At 46.2% G+C, this 26765-nt stretch overlaps 1 protein-coding gene across 2 annotated transcripts in view; it reads left to right on the top strand.

The window, feature by feature from the left end:
• Window positions 1-26765, top strand: part of INTU (inturned planar cell polarity protein) — a 1700152-nt gene that overhangs the window by 175051 nt on the left and 1498336 nt on the right. Inside the window, exon 1 of one of the 2 annotated variants that reach the window (XM_069631111.1) lies at window positions 2917-3052. The exons of the other annotated variant lie outside the window; for it this stretch is intronic. Within the exon in view, the coding sequence (XP_069487212.1) occupies window positions 3018-3052 (35 nt within the window). The 5' untranslated portion in view covers window positions 2917-3017. Of the gene's footprint in view, window positions 1-2916; window positions 3053-26765 lie in introns of those variants that run through there. 2 annotated transcript variants of the gene reach the window in all.

Raw genomic sequence — 26765 nt, 5'->3', positions numbered from 1 at the left:
TCTCTCATCTCTTCCGCTACCCATCAGTTCCCACCCGACTCTCTTCCGTACTCTTCTTCTGATAGAAAAGTTGGCGTCATCTATGACCCTTTTCACACCTTATCTACTTTCATCTCCAAAACTGGAACAGCAGCTCGCCTCAACCTCCTAGATATAAGGAAAATCAGGCACCTCCTTCCTCTCAACACTGCCAAGCATCTCTTAACCACTCTTGTTTTCGTGCCAGCATCCTCTTTGGTCTCCTCAACTATGCTTCCTGTCCTCTCGACAAGATCATTAACTTCGCTAACAGGATTCTCTTTGAACTTCTTCACTTCACACCTACTTCCTCGTACCGTTAACAGGCTGGATGGCTGAAGATGCAAAACAGGTCCAGATTTAAATTTCTTCTCCTGGTTCACAAATCTATCCACAGTAAGGCCCCCCTATATCTATCCTGCTCGATTCACTATACAAGCCATTTCCTAATCTCTGCTCTGTCTCCTCGACTACCCTCGTGGCTCCTCGCCGTCCCTGTGCTTCCTCTCGCTTCCGAACTATCTCTCTTCTTGCTCCACTTGGATGGAATTCTATTTGCCCGGGACATCCGAGAAACGGTCCACACAGATTTTTTCTAAACCGGAGCAAAAGCTTACCTCATCCCGTCCGAGTTACACTCTTAACCTACTTATCATCTACCTACTAGCTAACATTTTTTCCTCGCCTCAATCCTGCATCTGTCACTGACTTCATCAGCCTCCACTCTAGCACTTCACCATTCATGGTCACATCCCGAATACAGCTGGCAGTACTGCCTACGTGCACTTAAAAATGTCCAATGTTCGTTATCCTTTATCTATGTATGTCCACAATGTATTGCCCCCAGTGACTGTTCCATTTACTCCCCTCCACAGCCTGCCCAGAATGTCCCTCAAACCCACCCCATTGTAAGAAGCTCATTGCTTCTCCTCAAATCTGATGTCTTATCTATTGTATGTTCTTTTGTAAACATTGTTCCTCCTGTATATAAATTAATACAAATAATAAACCTATAGTACTGCGGCAATGTATCTTATGTGACCTGGAGAAACTGTAATAAAGCCCACTTACACAGCAACCCATTTTTTACAGGCAAAAGTGCACAACTAGTTGGACTGCTAAAAGAGGACCAATTCCTGATGTTGAGACAAGTGATCTTTGCCTTTTCACATCATACCCAAAGTGCTTTGTGCTAAAGGAAGCGGAGGAGACAGAAAGAAAAGATAGATACAGAGAGAAACAAGATGGTGGAATCTTCCTCTCTATGCTGAGCGCCCTCTGTCTACACTAACTGTGTCCCTTCACTTGTATATAGCATCAAAGGCAATTTTGGTATGCAACAACCTAGTGTGAGGCTAGTCCTTTTCAGACGGGTGTGCCCTTTAATTCCTGTCTGACAGCCTCCCAGCGGGAGCAGTCCTGGGAAACAGGAATTAAAGGGCACACCCGTCTGAAAAGGACTAGCCTCACACCAGGTTGTTGCATACCAACATGTGAATCCTTTGTAAGGTCTCGAAACGCCTCGCTCCAGAGAGGCATTTCCAGACCTTACAAAGGATAAAAATAGAGGCACAGTCATTTAGGGTCCTGTTCTTCAAGTATGCTATCAAATTGATGTGATAATTATGAGAAATACTAGCCACCAAACCTTGAATTGAGGTATGGCTTAATTTTAAAATGTATAACTGCCACAAGGATAGTCACAGTCATAGTTATGTGATTTGGGAACAGATGTGCATCTCTTAAAGGCATCCCCTGCGATGAAGTGACTTGTCTATCACTGTCCAGAAGGCACTCTGAACCTGCTCTGTGCCACTGGAGAGCAGGTGCTGCAGCTCAGGATACTGATTCAGCAGGGCACTGGTGTACACTATGCTTTTGTCATGGAGCTTATGAAAGAGGGATCTGGTTAGCAGATCATCCTTTCTGAGATGGAATTGCCTGCATCATTTTATTAATATAAATTTAAAAAAAAAGGGCTTCTACACCCTTGACCGATCTTTAGCACATATGGTCAGATAATTTAACAAAATATTGAAACACTTCTAAGAATACGATGGAAAATGCCAGAGATATAACTAACTGTCCTCTAGCATCAAAGAAAGAGGACAAACATAAGCAGTGCAGAGACGTTATGAGGGGAAAAGGACAGACAGTAAACGATGCCTGTGGCTGCACTGTTATCAAAGGCTCGGCAAATACTGACATACATGCCAATCCTTGCGATTTCGGCAGTAGACTCCGAATTTTTCAATTAAAAATATTACTATTGTTTACTCTCGACCACCTGAAATAATTCTAACCTCAATGCAAAACTATGTGAACATTCATTTCTCCTGCTTTGGCTGATGAAATCTCCCTTCCAGGTGCTCCACAATGTTGACATGTATGAGCATGCATACATGTTTAGGCGATTGAAATGACGATGGGACGTTAGCACTTGCAAGCCATGGATGTGATTGGAAGGGTAGGGGGGCAGGAGACATCTCATTCGTATAGCATTCCTTCCGTTTGTGGTTTCAGACGTGGAGAGTTAGCTGCTGGAAACATTGAAGTTGCAACAAAACAGTCTCGTTAGAATGTGTAAATAAGTTACATTTATGCATCTCACGGGCGCCTCGCTCTAAACAAGGGGCCAATATGTTGAAATGGGCCTCCACGCATCTTCCGCCTGTTGTTTTCAACTCGCAGCAAAGAAGCTACTGCAAGTGCCTTCCCGCGCATGTAACGATCACACGAGATGCTGAAGAGCGAAGGACCTCGGTCGGCTAACAGTACCATGCACCTCACGTGACGAAGGGGAGGGCGGGGCGTTGCTATGGTCCGCTTCTCGGATAGGAAGTAGACGCTACAACTTTAACACCCAAACATGCCGTAGAACACACGTGATGAGAAGAAGGCGGAGCGTTGGTAGGGTCCGTTTCTCGGTGGTAACTAGACGCTTTTCGGCCCCGTTCCGCAATTCCGCAAGTCGCATAAAGAACGTTTATGTGCATGGGATGTTCCTTAATGCAGAGGAAGATGAACATGAAAGGTCCGTACATGTGCATGTTTACTTTTACCATCAAGTAATCATTATATTTGCAAAGATAATGACTTTTGTATTTATCCAATGAAACCTACTGTCACGTATGCTAACTTTACACAGCATACACATTGGTGTTAGCATATATTGAGTTGGTGTACGTGTGTCTTTCCATTTGGGTTCGGCTGTTGTATATATGTTTACTGTTGGCTTTCTTTTATCTCTGCGGCACAGACCAATCTTAAAATAAAAACCCAGTGAAGCCTATAGTTCTGGCTTTCAAACAAATAAAAGTCTGACTGAGTGAACATAGTTTGGGTGAATGGATGAGCGTGCGAATATTGTTCCATGGGCGGATGAATAAATTGGGCACTGTGGATGAATGAATAAATAAAGTTGGGTGGGTGGGTATATGGATGGATGAGTGGGTGCATGTCACGTGAATGAATGTATAAGTAGTTGAAAATAGATGGGTGAATATCGGCTGTGCGAATAATGGTTGATGGATGGACGAGCGGTTGAATAGGTGGATGGATAAAAACGGTTGGTCAGTGGGTGAATATGGTTGGATCAATAAGTGGTTAAATATGTTAGACTAGATGAATAGATGAGTGGGTGCCCGTGGCTGAACGAGTGGTTGGTGGATGGATCAATGGATGAATATATCTGAGTGGGGATATATGAGTGAATGTCTATGCTTAAATTATTGGGTCAATATGTCATTCTGGTGAGGATGGATGAGCGCGTGAACGTGGTTGGATTGGTGGCTAAATGAGCGAGTAAATATGGTTGTATGGGTGCTTGACAATAGATGGGTGATATCGATAGATGAGTGGGTGAATTTCCTATTGGTGGATAGATGTGTGGGTGAATGGATGAATGGGTAGTGGATGAATAAGGGGGTGAGAATGGCTGTATGCATGAATGCATATGTATCGAAGAGTGGGTTAATATCCCTCAGTGATCGAAATGGGTATTTATTGGCCAGGAGCAAAAAGCAGCTCCTGTGTATCGGGCATAACCAGTTGGGCAGGAGCTAGTACATAGTGCACAGCAAATCGAACTTTGCGCAAGATGCAAACTCTAACTTGTTGTTCCTTTTGTATTATTCAATATGCTGTAAATGTCCCTTAGGTGTGTTCTTGCTTCTTTTTATATACATCCCCAAACATAAACAGTTAATATCGCATAGCTAGGCTTGTATTACACCACTTGCCACAGAAAAGTATCTCCTGGTAGCTTTTGCTTTCAAGCTAACCAGGCTCCCATTGGCTATAACCAGGAGCTAAATAGCTCCTAGCAATTTCAAACCCTGCCCCTGTATCCTCGGTTCTGTCGTGGTTCTAGGTGGGGCAGTCTGCCTGCAGAGCACAGCTTGGGATGAGCGCAAGGACCACACATTATCATTTCTATGGGCGGTATGTTGATCATGCTGTAGACACCACACAAAGTGTGCTTATCCCATAAAATCCCACAAATTAGGGTGGCTGGCAGCAGCACATGTCTTGGAGTTCGTGCTAGAACCAGGTAACATGGCAGGCATGTTGACCATGCTACCAATGATACCCAAGAAGTGCCGTGGCCCAGAAATCCCACAAAAGAGCGCAATCGTCAGGCAGTACACGGCTTGGAGTTGGTGCTAGGACCACACAACATTATTGCTATATGAGTCATGTTAACCATGCCGCAAATGCTACCCAGGAAATGCCCTTGAACCCAGAAATCCCATGAAACGTAGCAAAGTGGGTCAGAAGGTGATGGTGTGGCAGCAGTATGCCAAGAGGCTGCAGAGAAATACTGCGAAGGCAGAAATCTAGATAGTAAGTACCCTAATCCTTACCCAGCTATGTTCTGCCGCAATTGATTTTACATTACACCACCACGTTGCATCATAATACCCTCTTCTGACGGCTTTTTTCCCCGCTTCATGTTCAGAATCCAACTTGCACATCCGCCACCTGGCTTCCTCTCCTCCATACAAATGCTCCAGTATTTGCGCCAGCATGCATTTTCATGCTGGTGCAAATGCTGTAGGTGCCTATGGGCCCACCATCTTTATGCACCAGCATAAAGCAGGCAGACCTCATAGGAATCCATTGTACACGCTGTCTGCCATGCTTGCTATTACAATTAAACCCTGCCCAACATGCTTGCGTGTCGGGTAGAGTTTAATTGTGAGCACTGTATGGTGGGCAGGGTTTAATTGTAAATGTGAGTGCCGCTTGCCATGTGAGCATGGCAAGCAGCACTCACAATTAAAAGTAAACACTGCCTGACATGCGAGCAAGCTAGGCAGCGTTTACTCACTTGGCACGGCGTAGTGGAAAAGTGCATGGTTTAAGGCGGCATACATATTTGTATGCCTCCTTTCATCCTGCATGTTTGCAGTCTGCAGTGAAAATGATGAAAATTTGGCAGCAATGAGCCGCCGGCATGTATGTCAACATGGTACAGCTCCCCACCATCAAATTACGATTTTGATGAACATTGCACCCATAAACCTTTTTTTTCTCTAAACTTTATTAAGCATTTTCAAAATAAGAACACAATGTCAGAGTTATCATAACTAAAACAAAGGTGAGGTCAAACAACAAAGCATGTTCACCAGGTCCATCAGAAGCGAATTTCACAACATATAATCATAATCATAACATTCGGCATATCTCAAAATCTGCGTTTTGTGGGTCAAATGTTCACGGGACCCCAGGAACTGAACAATGGGGAGCCACGCTCCGTAAAAGGCTTGATATGTATAATTAAGTATGGCAGTTATATTTTCCACTGAGACTAGTTTCCAGACCCTTACCCACTATTGTGCCAATATCAGGCCCTGCAGAAGCTTCCATCAATCTGGCAGCCACCAAAAGCTGCATGATAACACGTGCAGTCTGTCCCCTCAGGTGATAGCCGCCATCCTTGTCAGCATCCCCCAGTATAATCACCCCCTGGTCCCAGAGGAGGGTCACCCCCGTAAGGTCCTTTATTTGCGATAGGATTTCCTTCCAGTATGTCTGTGACAGAGGGCAGGACCCCCACATATGCCCTAGTGTTCCCCGCTCCCCACATCCCCTCAACAATGACTTAAGAGATGTTGGGGTTAATTGCAGTTAGTCTACTTGGGGACATGTACCATGTACATAAAACTTGATAGCCACATTCGGGGGGCGTAGCTAACAGCCATGTGAGGCAGATGTGTTCACTGAAAGCTCCTGCGGATCCATTAAAAAATGAGGCTTGAACACCACCATTTGAACTAAAAACAGAAGATTGCCAGCAAGATGAACGTCTGCGAGGGCTGTAATCTGAGAACCTGGGTGAATATAGCAGGCAAGCTACGCTGAGAATGTGTCTCACGGAATAAGTCAAGCTGAAAATGGCAGCGGGCGACGAGTTAGCTGGCTGGACCTGTGACGCAGCCGAAATTGACCTGTGAAGAGACAGGGGACAGTCGCGGGAGCAAGCATATCCCTCAGGGCTGGAAAAGCACAGCGCCGAGAGAAAGTTGAAAGTCGGGAGACACGGAGCCGCTGCTGACTTGTAGAAGACATGCGCAGGAGGACCTGGAGACCAGGAAGAGCTGTGGCCGCGGAGTAAAATTGAAGAACTGCGGAGTCGGCGGTTAACATCGGGAGAACAGTAGCAAGCAGAGGCAGGAGACTAGCTGAGTGATCCAGCCCACCCGGACCAGACTACCGAAGCAGCCGGCAAACGTATCGTAGCCGCAACAGATAAAGACTTGGAAAGTCCTTACAGCAGCGGACATCAGAGACTGCTGGCATTCGTGGGGAAAACGGGAGACGAAGTTCACGACTCTGTCAGGCAGAAACCTGTGCTGTTCCCTCTGGGACCACTGCAAAAGATTTAAGACTACAGGTGTTTGGCAGTAAACCCACTTGGTAGCAGTCTGTACCACACGGATTCACTTGGTAGCTGTGGCTGAGCAGTCAGACTTCCCTCAAGAAGAGTTAGGCAGTATACAGAGTATGCGCAGTATACAGAGTATTCACAATAGGTCAAAAGAACATAGTAGAACATTAAACACTGACCAGAGCTTGGTGTAAAAGAGATATAATTATTTATTTAAAACCACATCTAGAAAAATACACAGGCACTAAAAGTAAGCAATTCAAAAACACGGTCACTAAAAGCTATACACTCCCTTAGAAAAATATTAGACAAGTCTTAAGTAAAGCCCCACTTATTTTCAGACAGCGGTGAGCGCTTAACGTAGATGGCACTCTAATAATTCGTCTAAAAAGGGAGAGAAAAGCAGAGTATAATATGAAACAGATCCCAACACTTTCATAAGATCAAAACAAGAGAGGAAGGTAAGTAAAACCGTGAAGTTAGAGTTCAGTAGGCCGGATCCACTTTAAGAGGACCAGAACGAAATGTGTCCAAGGTCACATGGTTGAAGTGCACAAGAGTCTTGCAAAGGTTCAAAAGGAGTTGGACCAAAAGAAAGGGACCAGTTAGAGGGTCAAGGCGGCCAGCCCAGTCCAGAAGGTTAAGGGGTTATTATGACCTTGTAGCAATCTTTAGAAAGGGAGGCCTGGCGGACACGGTACCTTAAAGTGGTGAGAATACTCCAGCGGGGGCAGTTGTTCCTGGCAGCGGATGCAAGTCGGTGCTTCGTCCGGGGGAAGAGAGGATCTCGTCGGGGAGGAAGAGAGGAGTCCGTTGCACTGCCACGGAAGAAACCAGCTGCAGAGTTCTCAGTTAAAAGGAGCGGTCCTTTTATTTGCGGTCCAGTGGTACGTGGCTATCCGATTGCCGGGGTTGTGCCCACCAGTCAGGGGAAGAAGCCTCTCCAGCCGGGAGATCTTCTCTGTCGTCGGGAAGTGGTGAGTCGGTTCCGCAGGGCTCCACCGGTGGTGTCGTCGTGGTAGGTCGGCTCAGCTTCTCCCTCGTCGGATTCTCAGGTCCTGTGGCGACTTCTGAAGTTCCAGTCCCAAAAGCCCTGCTTTTATGCAGCACACCCCCATTCACTCAGCCTAGCTGTCAATCAAACATGCCGGCCGGCTCACCACTTGGGCCAATCACACAAGAGTGCGACTTGAGTTACCAAGGTAACTCAGTCCAGGGTGCCTAAACCCCCTCCCACACCACCTGTGGTACCCAGACAGAGTGGCACCACTTTTGGAGGCTTCTGTGGAGAAGCCCGCAAAAAAGTGGAACAAAGGGCTCGACTTGGGTTGGAGTCACAGAAGAGAACACAAACGCCATTTTAGAATCGAGTCCTGGCAATAAATACCAACCGACAAATTAATATTAAATAAATAAACCGGCGCTATGTTCGAGGCTATGAGAATTAAATAATTAAAATTGGTAGCCTCGAACAATGGGAAAATCCCATAGGGATATATTCGCAGTCGAATATAAAAAGTAGTATCCACTGCCACCAGCCAAAACTCGATCAGGGGGGACGGAGACGTGCCCCCTCAACTAACAGACCCCGGGGCAATCGAATTGCCCCGACCAGTACGTCCACAATATGATGGTTTGTACTGGTTTCTGTTCATAATTTGGGACTAGTAAAGTCAATGGTGACTTTACATGCCCTGGGAGACAGTAGTCAGTCCCAGGGTATGGAGTCTATGGTGGGGTGTCACTATGACACCCCTGTGTTACTGCACGGAGGGTGCTGTGTAACACACATAGAAAAAACACATGAGACCCTATGGAGAAAAGGACCCCATAGCCCATAAAACACATTAACAGTCAAAGGAACACCATAAATCATGTCCAAGAGTGGGAGAAAAAGAGTCTCACTCTTGGCAGGAGAAAAAACAAACTCCAGAAATCCAGCAAAGCTGCTGGGGGACTCACTAGGTTAGGAAATTCAGCCTAAAGAGAGAATTCTCCCTAACAGACTCCAGTCTATGAGCAGAAGCGGAGGAGCGGAGTCCTCAAAAAAGTGGTAAGGAGCGGGCGAGGCGCGGAGAAACCCTGCGGACCACACAAGAAGTACACGCAGCTCCTTGGGCCTGCACACGAGGCAAGGAAGAAAGTGTCAGGGTTGCGCTGACCCCACCAGAGCACCAATTTAGTGAAAACACCCCCCCTAACTAGCCCTGGGGGCGAGGCGGAGTCCGGTGGAACGAGCCTTTGGGTTCATGAACAAAACCAGTGGGAGCCTCATGGAGGGCAGTACAGCCAATCCTTATCTGGTGTTCCCCCATAGGAGTGAGGGACACGATTTGAAAAGCCAGCAAGATAACACGTGCACCATTGAGTTCAAGGTGTCCATACACATCAACGCACAGTCCAACCGGGCAAACTAGCGGATCACACACCGCATTGAGCCCAGCTTGCCTGGAGTCAGCACAGCGCAGTTACACAGAGCAAACAAGTGGGGCAGAGGCCCACCCTGATTAAAAAAACTGAGGCTTTGGTGGAAGGACATATACAGCCACAAGCAAGAAACTCTGAGGAAATCGTGCACATGCTGTGAAGGGCGCACAATCAACGCAGCACTTATTGCCAAGGAGGAGAAGGAGATGACACCGGACTAGAGGGCAGGGCCACAATAATAGTTTGCTCACTAGGAGAAGGATGGGATCTCTGCTGGACAATTGTGGGGCGGATAACACCAAACCACAATGAGCAACGTGCACAGAGACCCCAGAAATAACACAGTAAGCGGCGAAGGAGCAGCATTGACGGAACCAGGATAAGGGCAGCACTAAAGAAGTTCTTGAGGCCGAACAGAGTCAGTGGTGTAACGGCTCCCAAAACAAGGTAAGGGATCTTCCCCAACAAAATCAATTATAGTTGTCACTATGAAATTTAGAAAACTAACCAAAACCTTACTGGATATGATGCAGTGCTTTACAGTACCAATGCTGTAATTATACATTATGTAACAACTTACATTTTAGGAATGGAATTGCACAATTGTCTTTTTTTAAAAACATAACGTTGACATATAGTTGTCTTTGCCAGACAGGATATTGAAAGCTTAATAAAAGTATCATCCCGATTACTTCTGGTTTGCTATTATTTGAAAAACAAATACATTCTTGGTTAGCACTCCCACACATGCATTTGGCACTTAAAAGTGGAGGAGAGGATTACTGCTGCACTTTCTCTCCATTAGCACTTTTGAACAGAGAAAAGCTATTTGAAGAGAGAACCGAGGACAGGAGAGGAATGCAGGGCGAGCTGTGATTTAATAGAAGAGGGCAACTTAAATAGCTAACTTTGCTACATAGGTGCGCATTTGATTAGCAAACCTACATAATTGCATAGCAAATTGCTATGCGACACCGCTTTGCCTTGCATTGTAACTGTTACATGTTGAAAACGAATAAAGATATTTAAACAAAAAAAAAAAGCTTTGAGCCACATTCCTTTAATCCTGTACACTGGGATGCCTTATGGGTTCTCTCCCAAATACGGGTCCAGGAGTCCACATGGATGTCTAACCCCAACTCCTCTTCCCAAATCCACATACATGGTAGTGTATCCAAGATGTCAGAAGGCTCCAGCAGGCTGTGTGCCTCCTGGCAAGGCCTCCCACCAGTGTGGGCTCCAACCCTGTGGGATCCATGGACCCCCCCTCTATCTAACTTCCCTTGTAGGTATCCAGTGCATGAGCTGGGCATAATGGTACCATGGTGAATTACGTTTTGCAGGCCTCAAAGGTCAGCGGTTCTCTACCTGTAGACATGTGGCCTAACCTAAGCTTACCCGAGGTCTCCCATGCTGTGAATTCCCAGCCCCTAAATCCTGGGCTGAATCCTGGGTTATTGAACATTGGCGTTTGAGGGCCCAGCCTCAATGGGATCTTCTACATACATCCTCCCATGTCCAATACGCGAATGAGGCTTTGGTAGCGTGAAGGAACTTGCCCCCATCTTCCCGCACCCTTGGTGTGAGGAACGGCATATCATCCAGTGGGATTGATGTAATCTCCTGCTGTATCTTCACCCACTGGTTCCTGCTGTCACCTCCCCAGTCAAATAGGGAGTTTACCTGGGCTGCTAACCCCAAGACCCCTTGCCAGGGAGATCACATTAAGACTTTTGTGCTCACTCAGGACTTTTTCCCTCCCCAGATAAACTTCAGAATCTTCCCCTGCAATTGGGAAGCTGGTTTTGTGGGTATTCTAAACAGGAGGGCATGAAATGTGTACACCAACCTTGGAACAATAGACCTCTTCACTGCTGCTATTCTGGCTAGCCAAGAAATCTGCGGATGCTCCCATCGCTCAAGATCCTTCTCACAGTCCTTAAACAGGCCCAGGAAGTTCGCTTTATACAGCGTGTCAACCTTCTGAGTCAGATAAACCCCCAAGTATTTTATCTAATCCATGGCCCACTTGAGAGACCAGGAGGGACAGACATTCTGTGATAACTCTTGCGAGTCCCTAATTCCCATTCCCACAGACTTGCCATAATTGCCGAACTGTTCGGTCAGTGCCAAGGCTCAGGGAACAGAGCGCCCAGGGTCAGCAAGAAATGATATAACGGTATCGGCTTATAGACCGATCCTAAGCTGTGCTCGCCCTGTGGAGAAACCCGTGATATCACCATCCCCACTTATCAGCTGGGCCAAGAGCTCCAGAGACAAGGCGAACAATAATAGCGACAGGGGGCAACCCAGTCTAGTTCCCTGTCTGATTTTAATCATCCCAGTGTAGGATCCATTTACCTTTACCGGGGTGGAGGGATCTGAAAATGAATGAACACCAGTCTGCAAAAGCAAGGATCAAAGCCATAAGCTTTCAGTATTTCCTGAATAAGGCCACACCAGGCTGTCAAAAGCTTTGTTTGCGTCTAGTGACAGTGCCACTGCCTCCTGCCCCATGCGAGCCCCCAGCTCAATTAGATTTAGCGCACGGTGGATATTGTCAAATGCCGACCTACCCCTAATAAAGCCATGTTGATCTTCATTAATTAAGGATGGCAGGATCACTGATAGCCTGTTGGCTAATATCTTTGTGTCGCTATTGATCAACACTATGGGTCTGTATGACTTGCAGACTTCAGGGTCCTTCCCTGGTTTCAGGATGAGTGATGTTCTGGACCCACCCACTCTCTCTGAAGGAATTAAAGATCTTTGTCAATGGAGGGGCCAGCTGTGATCTAAAAGCTTTATTAAAGGCGTTGGGAAACCTGTTAAGCGTTGGAAAACCTGTCAGGTCCCTGAGCCCTATTGCTTGGGAGATTTTGATGACCGATTCCACTTCTTGGGCTGTTAAGTGACCCTCTAAAGCAGAGTCTATAAAGCTCTGTATACCCCCTGGGATACCTACCTCTGCCTCCAGAATTGTTGTGTAATAGCTTTTGATTATTTAAGTTTTCGTTTGCTCATCCCAACACTGCCTCCTTTCCTCATCTCACAAGACTCTGATGCTATAGGGCGCTTGCACATCTTTCAATTTGACTACCAAGAGCCTATTCGCCTTCTCACCTCCCGAGTAATAATATCTTGGCGTGCAAGAGGGCTTGCGCCGCTGCTCCTACCTGCAGTGCCTCCAGCTTAGCCCGGGTTGCCCGAAGTGCCCTGACTGATCTCAATGAATTTTTCAGTTTATGCTCCCCCCTCTTTGGCTTTCAGCTTAGCTTCGAGTGTTTCCCATGTGTGGACCGCTGCTCGAGTCAAGGCTGCAGTATTACTGATCAACTCCCCTCGAAACACCTCTGTCACTGTGTCCACAACAACCCTTGATCAAGTTCCCCCTGCTCGTTCTCCCTAAAATACTGCTCTATTATTTCCCCCATTTCTCTTTTCAACACTGGATCTCGTAGTGCTGCCCCATTCAATTGCCATGGCACTCGCTCAGCGGGTGGCAGTGTTGGACCCGCGAGGGTGAGCGTGACCGTGGCGTGGTCCGTGTGAACGATTGGTTCAATTTCTATAGAGGTGGTGCTCCCAACTAGAGCAGGCCCCATTAGGATCAGGTCTAGTCTGGAAAGGATCTGTGGACCGAGGAGTAAAATGTAAAGTCACGTTACCCTTGATGGTGGAACCGCCATGACTCCACCACATCTACTTCTCTCAGCATTGTGATGGCTCTAAAGTTCTGGAGATCTACCTGAGAGGGGAGACGACTTATCCATGTAAGGATCGATAACACAGTTAAAATCACCTCCTATAACCGTCACCCTCCTTGAACCCCAGAATGATTGGGACCATGTCCCGGATAAATTGGTCTTGCTTAACATTTGGGCCATATTGCCCCACTACCGTTAGCGGGACACCTTCCATGGAGCCCCGCATGGCTAGATACCTCTACTCCGGGTCCGTTAAGACACCCGTAAACCGGAAAGGGAACCCCCTAACCAGCAGGATACCCACGCCTTTCTTCTTTTGCACTCCCGCACTACTAAAATAACATTGGGGAAACCTCTTGCATTTGATCCTTTTTTTGTCGTGTGGCAACACGTGGGTCTCCTGAAGAATTGCAATATCCCACCGCAGAGATCCCAGCTAACTTCTAACTAGTTTGCGTTTAATGGTGGAGTGGAGCCCACGCACATTTCATGTTTCCACCCGCAGCATTGATGTCACCCTAGAAGATTATGATGAGCCATGTTCGCTGATGAGCTATCTGCCGGTGGTGGCCTCCCAATCACACCTCCCCATCCCCAACACGTCACTCCCACCCAGGTCCTGGTGAACCCCTGTGCAACTATGCCAACCAAGGCGTAGATCTCAACCAAAAACTACAACCCCGTAGGGGTATAACTAAACCAAGTATCTAAAGCCTCCAACTGGGGACGGTTCCCATGCGCCAAAGCCACCCCACCCACTTCCCCACGTTGTAATTCACCCCCAAAGCCATCCAGAATCCCCCCATGCCATGTTACCTCCACTCAAAGTGTGAGCCCAATGGCTCCCCACCGCTCCCAGGATTTGGCTGTGTCTGTTGGTTGTGGCTCTCCATCCAAACCGCTGATCAACGGGGCAGTGGCCCGAGATTCCAACCTCCATTTTCTATCAAGTCGCTGAGCTGGGTGTTTTAGTTTTCTTTGTGTGCTTTTGCCGCGAGGGCTACGTAGTCTGGGTTGCTTCCTCTCCTGCTCCTGAGGGGAAACCGACTGGTTCCCCGGCTCTGACTGGTTCCCCCAGCTTCTGAGTCTCCCTACCTTTGAGGAGTGATGCCACCTCCTCCTCTTTGGTCACAGAGTATTTCTTCTCATTCGCTTCAAGTAGCAGCCGACAAGGAAAGCCCCACCTGTAGGGGATGTTTTTGTTCCGCAGACATGCTGTGACTACATTTAATTTCTTGCGCCTACAGAGGGTCGCCTGGGAAAGGTCCTGGAGCAAAACCAGTTTGGATCCCCTAAATTGGACTGCTCTTGTCTTCTGAACTTCTCGCATCACCTGCTCTTTCTCGGTGTAGAAATGCACCCTTGTGAGGAGACCTGGGCACAAATCATTATTGTTTTAGAACGCTGTATAAACACTTTGTGTATGGTCTAAGATCAGGTCTTTGGCTTCTGGCAGTTGCAATATTGAGCGCAGTAGGGCTTTGACATAAGTGTGTAGCTCTTGGTCCTGTATCATCTTAGGAATCTCTCTTATGGGGATGTTGTTACGTCTAAAACGGTTTTCTGCATCTTCCTGTTTGACCGCTACCGCTTCCAGACTGTTGTTCCAGAGTATCCATCCTTTCAGACAGCACTGCTTGGTCGTGGGTCTGCCTCGTCGATAATCCTTCCAGCTCCACAAGCCTGGTCTCAGCACCCGGGACTAAAGATCCATAACTGCGCCCGTCAGCTTATCCACGCTCCCCTGGATTTATTGCTTCAGGTCCATCAGTATGGAAGGGTCCTCGCTCAGAGCGGGCCGGGACGCCGGTGCGTTGATTTGGGCGCCTGTCTGCAACTGGGACTTCTTGTACGGGCCTCCTGCATCGCCAGCATCTGCTTAATGTTTCCAGACTCGGGCGCATTGGATTTTCCTGTTCCTGATGCCATCTACTCTTGGACCTCGAAAGCAGTAGCAAGATTCTCTTGCGGCAGAAGGATGTCTACCCAGGCAGACAACAGAGCAATGGTCAGGGTCAGCCGACAGCCCCTCGTCATACTTATCCTCAGCGGTGCAACCCACCCACATGTCCCTCGGTACTTCCTCAGCTCAGATTGCTGGCCTTATGCCTCTTAGTCTCTTACTCCTTCACCTCGCCCACCTTATAACGGGTCGTGCTTCCTCTGCCTTTTCTGGTGGCGCCTATACAGAGACTCCAGAAAGGGTGTGTAGGTATCCGCTAGCCATTTGTAAAGAATGGCAGGCACCACTTCTTCTGGTGTCCCCAAGGAAGATGCAACTATTCTCTAAATCACTCTTGCAGACCAGGAGCCATTCCTTTCTCGGCTCTCCTTGTTGTGAGCTGCTGCCCCTCCTCCTCCTTCTGGAAAGCGGGATCCCCGCATGGCTCCAGCAGCATTAGGCTTCAGCAGCACCAGGCTCTGGGCTTGCTGAAGAACTCTCAGTTCAGGCTCCCACTGACAGCTGCTCCATGCGCTTTGCAGCACACCAGGAGTGTTAAAGAGAAGTCTGCCGCGTCCTCATATTCCGGGTTGTCAGGGCTGCCATGAGTGTTAGACCCGGCGTGGCATCCCAGGAAGCCAACTGCTCCCACTACGAACCTCTCCAAGGCAACAAGATCCCCCTCCGCTCACCGGCTGCCTCTGCCTGCACAGCACGTCCATCAGAGCGTCTCAGGGAGTCCTCGGTAGCCTGCTCCGCTCCCGCTGCAACTCCACAAGGACCAGCACCATCCACGACAGCCCTCCTGTCGGGCTTCCTCCTCTGTTCCCTGCGGACCACCATCTTGACCAGAAGTCTCTGGGGCCAGTTATGGATCCCTGGGTTTTTGGGTCGCGGGTTTGCTCCGGCATGGGTGTCGGGGGACAGGGGCTACCTCCTGCACCTGTCCCCCCGAATGCAAGACATTTGGGGCGGAACCCAATAAAGGGACTACATACGGCCTCCAACGGCGGGAGCTCACAGGTCTGGCATCTACGTTGCACACTGCTTGGTCACGCCCCCGCCCCCATAGACTTTTAAAGTTTTAAACTACGTAAAGGGGATATGATATGATATGATCGTTTATTTATATAGCGCCCATACACAATGTGTTTCATTGTTCCTTGTTCATTGGCTTGGAATCCATGCTACATATTATGATGAGGGTTGTTTTGCTCCCAAGGATTGCGACACAACCAAAAATTAAAGTGCTCAATTGGGCGTAGTTTAATGCTATTCAAACAGCTGGCACGTGTTTCGAGCAAAAGCTCTTCTTCCAAGGCTGCAAAATTATGAACATATTTTGTACATTTTTGACAAAGAATTAGGATGAGCAACAATTGGACATGAGACAGAACCAAAGACCATACAGTAAGCATTAGGGTGGCATATAAAATAAACATCATAACATTTCCCAAAAAGGTATGTCAAATTGATTAGCATTGCAGAGTATAATAATATAACATGGCACAATAAAATGGAACATGAAAGGATATATGGCCCATTGATCATTGGAGTTAATTGAACCGTCAAATCAATGCATGTGTAAATAAATAAATAAAAAATAAATATAAATAAATAAATACATTAATTTTGAAAGAAAAAGATAAATGTGCATGAGTGATGGGAACGGCCCCGTAAATAGAAAAGTCGTCACACTTGTGTCTAAGTGCTTGCAGTTAAAAGGGAAATTAGTTTTACCTGAGGAGGCTTGGCACTAGTTCTATTGTGTGGGGAAAAACAAAAAACAAGAAATACAAGGTGTTTGTATTTCAATGGACAATTTGCATGTTCGAAAAAGCCCTAATTGGTTGGCTTACATAAATTTGTCAAAATTAAATTGCTTGCCTAAAGCAAGTTTACCCAAATTAACTTGCATCTATTCTTATCTTTTATATATGGTAAATAGATATCCAGTAAATTTTCAGTTGCGGCTCCGTTGCAAGCGGGAGGAAACTAAGTTAGCCGCTTAGCATATGAAGAAATTAAATAGCACATAGGAATGGATAGTATATAGATTGTAAAACCATACCTATATAAACGCATGTGCATATTCAAGCGTAGCTGTCAGCCAGACCAATTGCGATGTAATGGAGTGAGATTGGAGCAGGTACGCGGCATCGGGTAGAAGGGGAGACAGGGGGAGACAGGAGAGGAAGTATCTAATTAGTGAAATGGTTAACACTCGCGATGGCGAGACGGTCACATTCGCATAGCCCCAGGGCGAATAGTCCGTAGGGGTCGACGCGAAAGACCTGCACTTACCGGCGTTTCCACCTGACTAATGAGATAGAGCCTCGCGCGTGATGTCTGAGCTCGTATTTACAATGCGGCCAGCGCCATGTGAACAACTAGAGCTCCAACGTGAGCTTGTGGCGGCCATGTTGCGTGTGGGCACAAGACCTATTCTATATGCACGTGTGTGCGGCTGAGTTAAAGTTCAAGCGCCAGTAATATCATTAAAGTTAAATTAAAAGACAAATTCCATATACATGGGGATGCAGCCGAAGTGTAATTAGGGGCATGGGACTATATTTAAATAATACCCGGCAATACCCACACGAAGCGTTAGCAATGAAGTCTTGTTATATGTCCAAAACATTTTTTTTTTAAATGTTGTGGTTAAGTCGCCTGAAAGAGACCTAATAAATCTGGCCAGTGCCAGGGATCCACCTGATTAGCGAATGAGGAGGATGTAAATGGCCATGATTAGTGGTCCCAATGTCCCCCAATTAACGATGCTACGTACTTGCAAACCAATAGAAGTGGCAAAGTTACACTAAACAGTGGTCAAGCCATAGTTTGATTAGAAGAGATCAATATTGTAAATACCGGACAGTTCCCATCATCAATTATCTATAAGTATGTATGAAGCCCCATACTAGTCTGATGTACGGAATACGCACAGACTTCAGAGAAACGCAGATAGTTCATGATCGCTGTTGAGGCCATTGGATACGGTTCGATATTGACAAACTAACCGTGCTTCCAATTGTCTCAATTTGAGGGTAAGGTTACCTCCACGTTGTGGTACGGGCACTTTAGCCATGCCCACGTATTTGATCTGTGACTTGTCATCAAGCTGATGGGATTTTTGCCAGTGCATGGACTTGTGGACTATTTTTCCTTGTTCCTGAGTAAGTGGGAACCTTTTTCCCCACTCGCCCTTTTCTTTTACTCTTTTTTTTTTATGGGGGTCATTTTGTAGTCTCTCCCTAGTGTATTTTCTAAACTATCCTTTTTGATAACATTTTGGGCATCTACATTTGATTGTTGCAGCACACAGCACTTTCTGTGCAGTGTTGCTAGGTAGCCCTTTGGTATTCCCTTTTTATTTTCTATGGCTTTCCTTGGGTGAACTACTGTTTCTAAGGGTAGTGAGGGATTTTCATCCCCTTTAAATTTTATCTTGTGAGACCAGCACACCCCACCTTTTGTGGAGTGCTGGGAAAATACATGGTATCCCCTTTCTCACTGCTCCTGTAACATTTCTGTTAGAGTGACAAGCTTACTATTAGTGTGTTTGTCCTTTCTTTGTCCTTTTTCTGCCATCCTAGGTGGGGGAGGTCATGGTTTGATTTTTTTTCTTTGGTGGGAACCTGTTGTGTAGACCGCCGAGGCTCCAGAGTGTTTGTGAAGACAGGAAATGGGGGGCCTGGGGGAGTCCAAAACTCTGACGACCTTTGTCTTATGGCATTCCTGCCTGGAACCAGTTCCATCTCAGGGGCTGGCTATCCTGAAAGGACAGCCACCCCACCCAGGTTTGAAAGTTTCTTGCTTGCCTGATGCTTGGCTGGGTTCCTGGATAAATGTCAGATTCTGGAAACTGAAGAGGACCACTGGAGCTGAATCCAAAGAGGAAGATGGAGAAACGCCTGCTGTAACTGTTTCCAGCAACCAGAGAGCCTGCTGTGTAACCGGAGCCTGATGTCACCCTTCGCTCCAAGCAACATGGGAGTTCCAGAGATGGAGATCCCACCCAGAGTCTGGTGGGACTGACTAGTCTTGAGAAAACCTGCAAAATGAGCTATCCGTCGATGTGCTACGACCTTGCTGGGCTGCAAACCGCCAATACCAGGGGACCTCGAGCCTGTGTGCAGTGCAACATGTTCCGAAGTCCAATTCTCGCGGAAACTTTGCTGGTCCCCTCGTGGTCCTCCAGAAGCAAGACTCAAGTCCTTGAAGTCCCCTCACCAGAGTGCTGGACCAGATTAGAGAGGAGAATCTGATCGGCGGTGAACGTTCTTCTTCAGGCACGTGTAAAAGGGCGTCAGAACTGCAAAGCCTTAAAGAATGCTTTGTTGGAAGCCTCTTCTGCCAACTGCTGCTACAAGTTCCCTTCCAGTGTCCATTCTTCAGTCACACCGACAAAGAATCCAAGGAGCGAGACTTGTCCTGCTGCATTATGAAGGCGCCCGCTCCAAGCTCTTCTTCTCTGCTGAGGTACTGTGTTGGCTTGGGTAATACTTAGCTTAAGTCTTGGGTGAATCCTGTGTAGCCTTGGGGGTGTTTTGTGTGTTTTGGGAGTTCGCCCATGCCGTTCACCTAGGCCTAATGCTGGAACACATCTAGGGAGCCTTCTGTATAGTTCCTGGACCCTTTCTGCTAACTCTGAAGTCTGTACTTAACTTGTCGGAAGAGAAATCACTTGGAACTCTGACTTTCCTGCATCTGTGCCTATCCTGGCCCTAAGGGCAATTGATTATTTATAGCAATAGTAATTTACTGTTCCCACTTAATGTGTATGCTAGCAACGTCCCTAGGCGTAAGAACACCCTATTCCTATAGGGTGTTACTATCCCTAGGTCGGAGCTGGTGTGCTGCCTATCTAATAGGAAAGAGTAAGGAAAAATACTGTCCCTGCATCTACAATGTGTACAGTTACAGCATTTTCAAAAGGATAAAAAGGTTGAACCAAGTCTATATATCTTACATGGACATTCCCTGGAGGAAGTATTTCCTTATGGCACAAGGCCGTATTGTTGCTGTATTCACCTCAGAGGGAGTGTGTGCATGTTGTATGGATCAGGTGGTTAAGTATGGTTCAACACAGGGTTGTAAAAATCAATTAAAATGAAGATAAAACAGGTTGCATATAGGTATTACGGGACCAGTGATTTTTTTCTAAACTCTTTAGCCCGTGGTTTGTGTTTTAAGTTTACATCAGATAGGTCTGGCAAATGGCACCAAACAAGAGGAGAAAATCGGTGCTCTCGACAATAAGGTTTCAATGAAATCCTGTATCCCGTGTTTCCTTTAGGAATAACGTGCATCAAGATGGTCGACCGGTTTCGATGACATGGTGATTATGGTCATCTTCTTCAGGACCTGTCGTTTAGATGCGTCTATCAGATCGCCTTGTCCATCAAACATGGTGGTGCCTCCACATCCGACCTAGGGAGGAATTTCAGAAAAACTATTTTGACCTGGGTGTACTGAGCATCCATTTCTTTTGCATGCGAATGCCGTAACAATTATGAGATCAAGCAGATCTGGTAATGATCTGTCTACTTCCACACATGCCCCACACCCCCATAGGCTAAATGGGCTTATTTTCTATCTATTCTCCTTGGTACTCTCCACAACGGCTCACATTCGAAATAATGATAACAGTCTTATGAATTAGGGTTTTAGGGTTTTACCTCAACCCCAAATGTGATGCAAATCCATCTGGGTTACAATCCCTTTTCTGTTCTTATTTTTCTTCTTCTCGTTTCTCAGTAAAGGCCTCGGGTTACAGTGTAACTCGACCGGATTCCCTAAAAAGACATGTCGGTGTTCTTTAGTCATTCAAGGCGCATAATTCATTTATTCACCTCACATCTGTAACGGCATGCTGTATTCCTATCCCTATTTCCATGCTATTCGACCAGGTCTAATATGCTATTACACGAACTGGTCTGTGTATTCCGGTATATGTGACCTCACCGAGCCGTGCTCTGTTGTTTGTTGCAATTACGGCACATTTCAAACGAATCATTTAGCATATACTCTCGATTTTATGAGTTCTTATACATCCATATAAATATGCCGCCATCGATGCATGATAAGCGGAGCCGGTATATTTCAAACTGTTTAGAATGACCTTGAATGGCTTAGGAACTACCCGTGTATGTGGTCGAAACCCAGTATTGTACCAGGAGCCGCACTACACGGTGTACTGTTCCATAATCCTACTGACATAATGTGACCTGTTGTTAATCACCATAACATAATTAATCGCGGATCTGCAGGCACCTTCCTACCATGAAGACTGGGTACTCGTCCAAACAAGGATTGCTGCTGCAGTCTGACTTGTGCTGCAGGCACAACAGAATGGTTGCTAGGCGATGCGCTCTTGCGCGCCGTCTTTACTTGTAATGACTTTTCTGGCTCAGATGGGAGTCCCTGAATATGCAGTCGGCCATTTTGTAGTGTAATTCTACTGCCCAAACCATGTTTATGTTTATGTTTATTGAGCTTATATAGCGCTTTACACCAAAGCGCTTTACAGAATAACAGGTCCAGTAAAGAATGAAGCATAATTTACAAACATGAAACAAACCAGTGGTACAGTATTTAGAACAATTTACTCAGAGGAGGGAGGGGGAAGGAGGGAGGGGAAGGGGGAGCCCAGGTGACCTCCTACGCACTATGGTGGGGCTTTTTTTGACAAAAGGGGACGGCTCCTGAGGGAATTACAATTGATAATATCATGTGTGCATATACATTGCTGTTCTGTTTTCTTAAGTACTTTTTCTTCATGTCTTTTTCGCATATGCTGTTACATGCAAGGATAGTGAAGTCCCGGTCATTCTATTGTATTAGGACGCAATAATCTCTTCTAAAAGCCTCTTGGGTGTTGAACACTAGAGGGAAATGAACTTGGTATATAGGATAATTGTCACTGTGTCTGAATCCTTTTGCATTCAGTCCTGGTTCATAACGCAATATACGTCAAGGTTTTCAGTTCTTTATTGGATGCACCTCGCTCTCCAATGACTGACTGATAGAGGAACCTATTGTTTCTGGGTCACATTCAATTTACTTACTGGATGGCGTCTCAGTAATAAATATTGTATTATGTAGTGGCCATGGCGGTTGCGCTATTTAGACAATCCCCTTCACTCTCTCTGTCCAGGCCAGAATTTCATCTTTTCAGTTCATATAATTTCTCCTAGGAGGTACCGGGAAGACCCTGGGGGTCATTCCGAGTATGGCGGTAGCCATGGAGCACTTATCTCCATGGCTGCCTCCCATACCAGTACAGAGTCCGGTGTTGTTTAATGGGGACTTACCGGTCCATTCCGACCCTGGAGGGACTGGTAAGTGCCCATTGAGCAAACCATTCCCATTGAGCCCCCATAGGGCTCAATGGGAATGGGGAGGGCGCAAATAACGGGCTCGCAAGTGGCAAGCCCGTTATTTGCACTCTGGTTCCCTAACGGGACCCGTAAGGGACGTTTGGTCCGACCACACGTCCCTTGCCGTTCCCGTTAGGGGACCTCGGAATCGGGCGGTAGGAGATTACCGGCACCGGTCTCCTTACCGGTGCCCGGTATCCCCTACCGCCCGACTCAGAATGACCCCCACTGTCATGATGTTATAGACTCTAGTTAAAGGGGCCTACGCAAATGCACTAGGTCAAGTCAGGTGTGCCTTCTGTGTAGGTGTCACGGCCAGGAGTAACTGGGATGTGTAGTCATTGCTGCAATTGCTTTCTGGACTCAATTACTAGAGAGGATTGTAATTATTTCATTGGGGTCAGTTTGTGCCATTGGAGAACTTAAAACCTTGTCCTATATTGCTTTCAGAATTGTTGTTAGAATGACTATCTGACCTTAACTCTAGAATGGGAGTAGTCTTGACCATTAAACAAATAACAAAACAAGTCCCAGTCAGTCTAGTCCAAATAAAAGGCCTATACTAAAAAAAAAAACTAACCTTGCCCTCCTTCTCAAAATGACAAATGTGTTAAGGGAATACAAAAGAAAAATGGTGTCTCAAAAGAAATGTCAGAATGGCTGAAGTAACAACTCCCTTCCCCACGTTCAGCACCACGGGGTCTTGAGAGCTTCTTAAAAAGGATAGGTGAATGGCACAGTTCTATTAGTCCTGCACACTTTGGTTTAATGGTACAATTCAACAGTTTAGGCTTGGGCTCCAAGCTTTTTGTAGTTCAACCACTTCCTTAGGCTCTGCCCCCCTTGTCATAAATACACAGTTCTACTTTTGACCTTTACTTTCCTATAATTCAACACAGGCTTCCCTCTGCCGGGTTTGAGCCTGCATCTCTTTTCACAGTCACTTTCTCACAGTTCTGCACAGGATTCCCTCTGCTGGGCCCGAGCCTGTCTATTGAATTTATTTTATTAATTGTTTTTTTATAACATGCCTAATACCGTACCTGAGTTTAGTTTGTAAGCACGGATCTGGGATTCAAACCTCTGTTGCTCTGCATGGTCTTGCTTCCAAGACCAGCGTGTTGCCCCAGTGCTATCCTCCGTTCACTGTCTATTCACAGTTCTGTACAGGCTTCCCTCTGCCGGGCTCAAGCCTGTCTTTCTCTTCTTGGGGGTTCCCTTCCCCACGTTTTGTCTTGCGTGTCTTTTCACTGTCAAAGACTTTCGAAACTGCAAGGATTTTACATATGATCTGATATGATAGGTTATTTATAACGTGCTTAATACCCAGAGGTTTCTAAGCGCGGACCAGGGGTTGGAAAATGGTGTAGAGGAGGAGCCAAGTACCCCTACCTCAACCATACAGCCCCTTTTACCTGTATGCTGGAAACCAGAGTATGTGATGTACACAGAACAGTTGAATCAGCAAAGGGCAGAGTATGGACTTTGTGCGGTACCAGTGAAAATACCGACAGCAAAGAGACTCCTGGAGACAAGGTTCCCATTGAGAAAACCATACCGGCATACAATAAAATATGATGGTGATTTGAATGAAATCCCTGAAGAAGCAGAGCCAATAAACCGCAAGGATGAATGGTAAAGACGCCAACCATCACCAGTATACGTCACACAGAGCTGAGATGACGTACTTAAAAGTGATGCAGAGACCAGAGAATGCAGATATTCTATAAGGCATCAAGAAAGTATCAAGGATGCCCTTTGAATTTTTAACAACTCGCTTCCACCTTCCACTTACGGAACACTACCACTACACACACTAAGACCCCACCTCCCAGACCTAGCGGACATGCCAGAAAGCACCCCCCTTGAGAGGAACATAGTTAGGAACAAATTGACACCAAAATAACATCCACAATGTATACTGTCATAACGTCTTTCGCCACCACTGAACTGTTGAGCTTAAAAACAAAATGGGAATGGGATGTCGGAGCCATTCAACCAGAAGACTGGGTAACAAGCCTAATGTACCCACGTGAGGTAGCAATCTCTGCACACTTCGACTCATACAATTTTAAAATCCTACATAGAATATATTACCCCACAGTCACGCACTACAGATGGGGGAGGGCTACCGATCCGCTCTGACTATGCTGTAAAAAAGAGGAGGGCACCTTCTTCCACATACTGTGGGGATGTGACCAAATCCAACAATACTGGCAACAATGTTGTGATGAGTTTACACGAGTACTGGGGAAATTGATCCATAGAGATCCGAAAGTACTGCTACGTGGGAGGAAGACCTATCCAGATACGAAAAACTGTTTCTGTCAACAACCAGAGCGCTAATAAAAAAGGAATATTGCAAAACTATGGGGTTCAGCAACATCCCCGCAATACGAACAATGGACTGCGGATGTGAAAATGTGCATCATGATGGAACGCAGAGTATACACAGCCAGAGGCTGCCCAAGAAAGGCTGAAAAAATATGGCAAAAATGGGAAGACATGTAGTAAACTAGGCAGCTGCATGTACTTAACTCAAACTAGACGATGTAGGATACAACCTGAAAGACTCTCTCTGCGAATGATGGTGGAGCTCCCGAGACCCATTTCAAAGGTGTGAATGATAATTTTTTGAAGGTCCTTTGACCCTAATTTGATGTTTGTTGTTGTAAAATGTTATATAAATCAGAACAATAAATTGTGTTCTAAAAACAAAGAAAGTATCAAGGATAAGTGACATCTTGGGATCAAGATGAAGGAGTTTATGCCACAGAAACAGATGAAGATATCAAAGTCATTTTACACGTGTACAGATGCAAAAGAAACGCAAGCAGACAAAGTAATCTTAAGGCTGGCTTTGTAGTGAATAGATTACGGCAAGCGCATATATATGATGGATGTTTCCACTACGCATTATAGCAGTGCTGGACAGCAGCAAGAAGGCCTCATTTCTAGTGCTAGTGTGTCGCAGTTAAAAAGCAAATTGAATTACAAAGTGAATCTCAGCAGGCGAGGCTGGATGAGCCAAAGAAACCAAGGTCTTATCAAACTGGAGTGAACTGACATTGGATACAAATCGTGTGAAAGAACAAAACTCCTGTTCAGAAGGCATGAAAATAACAAGGAAGACATCAGAGGTTTATTAAAAAATAGTAGTAAATACACGAAAAGGCTCGATTCCATGGTCTCCAGTTACATTGAAGTATGAAGTTGGAGGAACAAAATGATCACACCTACGCACGAGGGCAGACCGTGCTTCTCGCTCCCTACATTTCTCAGAGCTAAGAACACTCCCAAGGTCGTGCTTCAAAGGCCTAATTGACAGTAGACCACTGAGGTGATGATAGATTGATATGCTAATTGGTGGGAAGCTAATGTTAAGGCGAACTCGCCAGCACCTGGATGGCCATCCTGCGGGCTGCTAGATGTAGGTGGAAAAGTACTGGCAGAGGTTAGAGTGCCAACCAATTGTAGAGGACTGCATATTTAGGGGTCCTATAGTTGTGTAAACCAATGGGACGTCGTGTACTTAGTGACGTTCATGGTGGTCATTTTTGGGGGAGGGCTTAGTTGCCCCACCTGATGTTAAGTAGCCAATCACATAGTTGCACTTTTTTAAACTCGTATGGATCGTATACTTAGCTATTCACTCAGCGTCAATCATCCATACTCCATAGGTTTTTGTAGTTTGCCACGTAGGATGACATTGGTAACACGTAGGTTAGACATCATTGCTGACGATTATTGCTTTTAAGATCTAAGTTTTTTCTTAAATGCATTAAGTAAGAGGATCAAGCAAATTTGTTGATGTTCGTTATGCTCCCTGTTTTAGATACTTGATATTAAAACAGTCTTCCTTTTGCCAACTTCCTGAGTCGTCTCTATTATTGATGTATGAATAAAGTCTGCACCCCCATCCATCTCCAGGGTGATTACTACTCATCAAAGGGGCTGGGTTATCCAGTTCACTTGGTAGCAGAGGTTGGTTCTGAGCCATCGACCGAAGTAAACTTTAGAGTTTCAGAAATATCGCAAAACCTTTGCCATTCGGCTGAAAGGATGTGAAGCTCCTCGTAGATAGTGGTTAGTGTAATTGGAAAAAACTTGCAAGTCGGGTGTGACGGGTCCCGTAGTTTCTATAGAATCCCCTCCCACGTCTACGAGAAGCGGATCAATCGGAAGGTTGAAGATGCAGTAAAAAAGGCGGAGGATCGCGAGAGTCAGAAGACAAAAATGATAGCAGTGTGTAAAAAACTGAGTGAGTTGGCAAAAGTATGGGTGCTGAGTGAATGCAGATAACAAGGGGGGGTCCTGGGAGACTCTCTGCCAGGCATGAGTCCTGGTTACAAGAGCCTTACCCAGAGACTTTAGCTCACTATCTTTCACAGAGAAGA

This window comes from Ambystoma mexicanum, chromosome 6q (genome assembly GCF_040938575.1).
Source record: "Ambystoma mexicanum isolate Mex_15411 chromosome 6q, UKY_AmexF1_1, whole genome shotgun sequence".
Taxonomy (NCBI): domain Eukaryota; kingdom Metazoa; phylum Chordata; class Amphibia; order Caudata; family Ambystomatidae; genus Ambystoma; species Ambystoma mexicanum.
Note: the sequence above shows the minus strand (reverse complement) of the source record. Positions and strands in the feature narration are given on the sequence as shown.